General features: G+C 28.4%; 1 protein-coding gene across 1 annotated transcript in view; it reads left to right on the top strand.

The window, feature by feature from the left end:
- The first annotated feature begins 79 nt into the window (after positions 1-79).
- The window catches only part of LOC117180027 (COP9 signalosome complex subunit 4), a 22,096-nt gene continuing 14,841 nt past the window's right edge, over positions 80-7,334 (top strand). Inside the window, exons 1-7 of the mRNA XM_033372309.1 lie at positions 80-162; positions 222-301; positions 720-838; positions 1,186-1,322; positions 1,397-1,511; positions 2,904-3,093; positions 4,612-4,989. Of these exons, the coding sequence (XP_033228200.1) occupies positions 80-162; positions 222-301; positions 720-838; positions 1,186-1,322; positions 1,397-1,511; positions 2,904-3,093; positions 4,612-4,989 (1,102 nt within the window). The remainder of the gene's footprint in view (positions 163-221; positions 302-719; positions 839-1,185; positions 1,323-1,396; positions 1,512-2,903; positions 3,094-4,611; positions 4,990-7,334) is intronic.

Here is a 7,334-nt window from a genome sequence, read left to right on the forward strand (position 1 = left end):
AGCGAAACGGTCGAAAAAAAACAGTTCACGTGAGTCTATGGTTGTTTATGGTTAGCAAAACGAGCAAAATTCGGAAAAGATGGTGGTCACAGTGGCCTCGGTACGTCAACAACTCGTGAATTTAGTACATTCAGGAGGTTCTCATAAGGATCAAGCCGACAAGTAAGTTATTATTTATCTTACGATAATCTGCGTATTTAATGATTCATTTTTTATTTCAGGTACCGAGCGATTTTAGATGCGATAGTCTCATCATCCGGCGAGGAACTCGTAGACACGTTGAAGGTCTTCATCGAAGCTAGTAAGTTCCTGAGCCTCGATTATTATTTCCCTGTATTTTGATTTACTCCCTATCATTTATTTGGCCTCTTTCCAAAGTACGAAGTTTTTCATTGTTTTTTAACATAGTGTGAAAAAGTATTTACATTTTTTGAACGAGAAGCTATTTTCATAAGTGTTTGCATCCATAAAAGCATATTCATGACTGATTTCTAAAAATATAAAAAGAACATTTGTTACAACTTTCTTTATTAAAATTTCAGTGTATAAAAAAATGAATGATTTTGTACGTTTTTTTTTCGTTTCATTTCTGATGATTTTTTGTTCAGTTAGAAAGAAGTTTTGTATGAGAAACTTGTAGTTTAAAAGAAACAATTGTTTGAAACATGTCTATAAATGTTTGAGGTTTTGAAGTTAAATCGCAAATTAATTATTTTCAGTCGTGAACGAGAATGTTAGTTTGGTGATTTCGAGACAGGTACTTACGGATGTGAGTAGTCGTCTCTTGAATTTACCAGATGAGATTTCGAAAGCAGTTTCACACTTCACGTTAGATAAAGTAAGTCAATTTTTTTATCATTTTCTCCACATTCTTATACGGGGTGTCTAGCCTACCTAGAAAATCTGTGGAAAATTAATTGTTTCAACTGAAAATTGGACTATTCCATTTTTGTTAAAACTGATATTTCTTAGATATTACACTATTTGGTTAAAAATTGATCCATCTGTTTGAAAATGAAATATTTCTACTTAAAAAGGTGGAAATTTAAAGCGGTTTAAATTAAATTAAAAATAGTACCCACGTCAATATTATTATATTGTTATTAACAATTTTATATAATTGTAATTTTAAATTTATTTTATAAATTCCTGAATTTTTTATATTCCTCTCCTTGCGAATTCCAGGTTCAACCTCGAGTGATTTCATTCGAGGAGCAGGTAGCTAGTATTAGACAACACTTGGCCGATATTTATGAACGTAACCAAAACTGGCGAGAAGCTGCAAATGTCCTCGTTGGTATTCCTCTAGAAACTGGTCAAAAGTAAGTTTCAATAATTATATAATTATATCCTACTATCAATATTATTATTACCAAAAAATTATGATTATTTGCAGACAATACACAGTAGATTATAAGCTCGAAACGTACCTCAAGATAGCTCGACTCTATTTAGAGGACGACGATCCTATTCAAGCCGAGGCCTTCATAAACAGAGCATCTCTCCTACAGGTTCTTAATTCTTCCAGTTTTCGTAATCTATACCATTTCTTTACGTATCTTTTTTTAAAAAATTCGAAATTCGATGATTTGCTCTAATAAATTGTCTACCATCTCATGTACAGAAATATATATCAGGAAAGAGTCGTCGTGACTAAAATTTATCCTTTTTTGTACATTTCATGTACAAGATTGAGTTGAAAAATTCTATAAATTCATCTATTCTTTATTATTTTTCATCTTAGGCTTTGGATTTTACACCACATTCGACTTTTAGAAGTAAAATCTTTCAAAATTAATCGATTTGTAATTTGTAACAATTATTGGTTGAATATTTTGATTAAATATGTCCGAAAATTGAACGTTTTAAAGTCAGCAATTTGACTATAACTTCCTTGTTTAAAAAATATATATTTGGAAGGGTTCAAATTAAAAAAAAAAGCTTAGCGCAAACATTACTAAATAAAAGCATTCACTCTTTATGAATATAAAAAGTTTCAAATTAGAATTTCTGCCCAAATTAATAAACATTAAATTAAAAAGGATTCAAGTTTATGAAAAATGTTGATTGAAATCGAACAACTGAACATAAAAATAAATTATTTAAAATTGAAACTATAAATGAATATTTTTTAATCGAGGCAATCCAATTTCAAAATGCATTTAAAATATAAATTTGAATAATTAAGATAAGGAACTTAATTTATTTTTATACATTCGTGTGATACATAAATACTACAAAATTAAATTTATAGCGTTTCCATTAAATTTATTGGAATTAGTGAAGTAGAAATTAATTTTCCTTAACCTTGCCAATGTTTTCGAGTGTAATTAGTTTCATTTACTGTGATTATTCTTCATTAATAATATACTGATATTTTTCTCTTATCATAAAAGTATCTACATTTTTCTCGGATGGAAATGTCACCGTAAGGTTTAGAATTTTTCAAATCATCTTTGAAATAGCTGTAAAAACATGCAATTTGAAAATCAAAATTCTATACCGACCCTAGCAAAAGAAATTGAATTAAAAAGCTTCTACACCTTAGGTTTAAAATTTACATAATAAAGTCTTTTAGAAATTCAAAATATCTCTACAGATTCCAAAGCCATCAATTTAATTTTAGTATGTGTGTAGGGTTGAATCCTACTTTCTTCGTTAAGACAGACATAAATATTACTAATTGGAGTTCTTTATCTGTAATTTTTACTCTAAAGAAATACATTTTTCAAAATTTCATAAGACAGAAAAGTATTCAAGTCTATCCGAGGTCTTTATGATTTATATACATAAAAGCTTATTTTAAAAAAATTCATTCCGCTACTTCGAAAATATTTGTTTAAATTATGTCACCATTGAAACTATTTTTTATCTCTGAAGTAAGTCTATCATTATTTTTCCAGGCCGAATCGAAAAATGAACAACTGCAAATCTATTACAAAGTTTGTTACGCCCGAGTTTTAGATTACAGAAGGAAATTCATCGAAGCTGCTGCTCGATACAATGAGCTTTCGTACAGATCCATCATCCACGAAGATGAACGGATGACTGCCCTGAAAAATGCTCTTATTTGCACCGTCCTCGCATCCGCAGGTATGATTTTTTTTCCATTTGAAGTAATAAAAACTGAACTGTAAATTAAAGCACTCTGAGTGAAGATCTTGAATTATAAACATTTAAAATTGAAACTTAAAATAAAAATGGGAGGTTTTAACGCTTTGCAAGTGAGCAATTTCAAATCAAATGCTGTTAAACTGGAAATTTTTAAAACTTATAAATTGGAAAATTCATAGATTTCTGGTTTAAAAATATAAATTAATCAATAAATTTGTAAATGTTCAAAATCGTAGCATTTTAAGCAATTTTAAATTAGAAACAAAACTAAACATTTTTTTAAATAGAAGATAAATTATTTTACGTCGTTTCAAATTAATAATCATTAAATTGTTATTTATACATCAAAGATCAACACTTTCACTTACGAATTAATTTATTTTTAATGGACCAATTAAAATTACAACGTTTAAAGTCTTAATTCAGCGAAACGACTTAAACATCCCGAAAAATAAAATTGCCAACATTATAGAATATTCCCGACACTATGCAATCGTCGACACAGGAAAATTTTCGAATTATACAATTCCCGAATCTAATCAATTAAATAAAAATAACATAAACAATGTTTTCATCAAATAAAATTATTTCCATTTGTTTATTATTTTTTATTATTTAACAATTTCTTGATATCCCTGAAAATTCGTCCTTTTTGTCGAAATTTAGTCTTGTTTGTTTAAAATGTGACTACTTAGTTGAAAATGATTTTTTTTAAATTTTTTAAATTGAAAATTAATTTTTTTAGTTTGAGGATTCAACCATTTCTTTAAAACATCATGTTTTTTGTATAATTTAATGGTTTCATATTCAAAATTAAAATCCTTTTTAATTGAAACTTCAACTATTACTTACCCTTTTCGTTGAAAATTCATAATTTTTTCTGTTGAAAATTCAACTGCTTTGTTTAAAATTAATTTTTCTAGTTAAAGATTTATCATTTCACTTTAAAATTGATCTCCGGTTGCATATGTCAACTATTGTGTTAAAAATGCACTTTTCTATTTGTCGAAACAAATTTTTTTTAACTAAAAAATTAAAGATTCTACTTTGAAAAAAAAAAATAATTGAAAATTAATTTGTTTGGTTTGAGGATTCAACCATTTCTTTAAAACATCATCTTTTTTGTGGATTTGAACTGTTTCTTATTAAAAATTAAAATCCTTTTTAATTGAAACGTCAAATATTAATTACCTTTTTTGTTGATAATTCGTCTTTTCTCTGTTGAAAGTTCAACTACTTAGTTGAAAGTTGAATTACTTTATTAAAAATCCATTTTTCTAGTTGAAGATTCGTCACTTTTGTCAAAATTTCATCTCTGGTTAAACATGTATCTATTGTTTTGAAATCTCGTGTTTTTTTTTGTTTTTTTTTTTTTTTAATAAATGTTTTCAACTGAAAATTTAACTTCCATTTTTGGTATCTCAGTCCAACGTTCACCCTGAAAATGAATTTTTCCAAAAACTTGAATAAATATTTACAAAAAATGGTAACGTTCAGGTCAGCAAAGAAGTCGTATGCTCGCGACTCTTTTCAAGGACGAGCGATGTCAGCAATTACCTGCCTATTCGATTCTGGAAAAGATGTATTTAGACCGCATAATCCGTCGATCTGAGCTTCAAGAGTTTGAAGAATTTTTGCAGCCTCATCAGAAAGCTTGTACGACAGATGGTCTCGGATCCACGATTCTTGACCGGGCAGTTATCGAGCACAATTTATTGTCCGCTAGCAAACTCTACAACAATATAACCTTCGAGGAGCTTGGTGCTCTTTTAGAGATCCCGCCAACCAAGGCTGAGAAGATTGCAAGCCAGATGATCACAGAAGGGAGAATGAACGGCTACATTGATCAGATTGACTCTATAGTCAATTTCGAAAGTGAGTCTTCAGAAATTCCCTATTTAAAAGTAATCTTTATATTATTATTTCGGGTTGCCAAACATTTAATCCACTGCAAAGAAATCATTTAAATTTAAATACTACCAATTAAAAAAGAATCAAAATTGATCCGAACGGCCAATTACTCCTGCTTCTGATGTACACTGCAATCTCATTCAATCTCTTTTAATCCCCCATTACGAAAAAAATATCGAAAATTCAGGATCGATCTATATCTATAGTGATTTTCCTGTAATGAATTTCTTATAATTTTTCACAATTCGAGAAAAATCATCATTAAAAAAAAAATTATAAGACTATCATTATATGAAAGTGAGTATAGAAATAAGTATGTAATGTTAAAACATTGAAAGAATAATTGCAAAGAAATAAGAGAAACTACAATCGATGGATTTCATCGGCTTTGAAAAGATTAAGAAATATTTTCACGATTGTCAAGCAGTTTACAAACGTTTGAAATTGTTTAAGATTTCCAAATATTTCTGGGAAATTTAAGGGATTCCAAAGAATTTTAAGTGATTTAAAAGAATTTTGAAAGATGTCCAAATATTTTTGGCGATTTCTATAAAACATTGGAAAATAAATTAAATTAAATTGCAAGGGATTCCAAATCTTTCAAAGATTTCTACGGATTCAAGACATTTTTTTCTGGAGACAATTAATGAATAAATTTAATTTATATTCAATGGAATTCAAATGATTATTACTTATTTTAATGGATTAATGTTAACAATATAATTAATTTATTATTTATTAATATTATTTAGGATTTTTACGATTTCCAAAGGAACTTTTTCAAGGACTTTCCAAGGGACTTTGTCAAATAAATTAAATTTCAAGAGATTTCAGAAGATTTAAAGGATTTTATTGAAATTCAAAGATTTGTAGAGATTTTAACTGTTTTATATATAACTGTAATGATAAAGAATAGCTGAATTTACAATCAGGGGATTTGAAACGATCTCTAGAGAACTAAATTTGGAAGTATTTCAAAGAATTTCACAGGATTTAAGGATTTTTAGGGAATTCAAAAATTTAGTTTGTAGAGAACTTTAATGCATACGTTCATTTTATTTTATATTCAAGGAATTTCAAATAATTTATACTTATTTTAATGGATTTTTACGACTTCCAAAAATTTGAACGAATTTCTAGAGAACTTCAGGGTATGAATTAAATTTCAAGGGTTTTCTACGAATTTCAACAATTTGAAGTAATATGAAAGAAAGTACAAAATTTGAAATGTTTTGCTAGTTCAAAGGATTTTAAAGATTGAAGTCATTTTAAAGGATTGAAAAGAATTTCAAGAGGTTTACAAGTTATCAAGAGATGTCAAAGAACTACACAAGATTTAAGAAATTTTATAGGACCTGCAATCATTTCAAAAATTTTAAGGGATTTTATAAGTTTCAAGTCATTTCAACAAAATTTTTTATAACTTTTAAAATATATATTTTTTAAATTATTTTTACCGGTATTTAACTATTTCAGAGTGCACAGTCTTCCCCTTTTTCTGCAAATTCCCCTTTTTCCTGCTCTCAAAAAACTTCTCATTTTCTCTTTAGATATACGATATTTGAAAAGACAATATTTGAATTACGCGAAAAATTCTCTGAAATTACTAATAGTCCAGTCAATGAAGGATATGAGAAAAAAATTCGTAAAAGTAGCATTTTTTATCGCAGATACGTTGGGAATGGCTTTATAAAGATATTCTAAAAAGTCCCCAAACATACGTGCACGGCAAAATTCCGAAATTCTGGAAAGTGTTAAACAATAACATGTTTTTTAAAATTACTCGAGAACTGTTGATTTTAGATCGAATATGGTGATGTGAATAAATGTTCATAATTTTATAGGGCACAAAAAAGGTTCTATCTATTGTGGACGTATTGTCAACGGCTGCGCTATTAAATTGGATTAGCTGCACAATTCTTCTATTTCTGAACAAATAAAATAAAATCTCAAATATCCTGGAAAAAACGTCGGAAATATATCAGGCGATTTGTACTGGAGCAAATGCAGGTTCCTGTTAACAAAAAAAAACGACTAAATCATTTACATGAGAAACTATCAGTATAAAATGAGCTCAACTTCAGTGTACAATTTGATATGTTTAAGGGGTAACTTTAACTTGTAAGTGTTCCTCCATTTTCCAATTTGTAGGCCAGAATAATAATATTTAGGGCCTCTTTTAAAGCTTTAAACAAGTAAATTTCAACATTTAAGCTATGATATCGGAAGCAGCGGTGATTATGAGTCCTAATGGCAGCAATGGGAGCGGGGGCGAGAACGGTTACCTCTTTCGATGATATTGAACCCTT

The sequence above is a fragment of the Belonocnema kinseyi genome, chromosome 9 (assembly GCF_010883055.1).
Source record: "Belonocnema kinseyi isolate 2016_QV_RU_SX_M_011 chromosome 9, B_treatae_v1, whole genome shotgun sequence".
Taxonomy (NCBI): Eukaryota; Metazoa; Arthropoda; class Insecta; order Hymenoptera; family Cynipidae; genus Belonocnema; species Belonocnema kinseyi.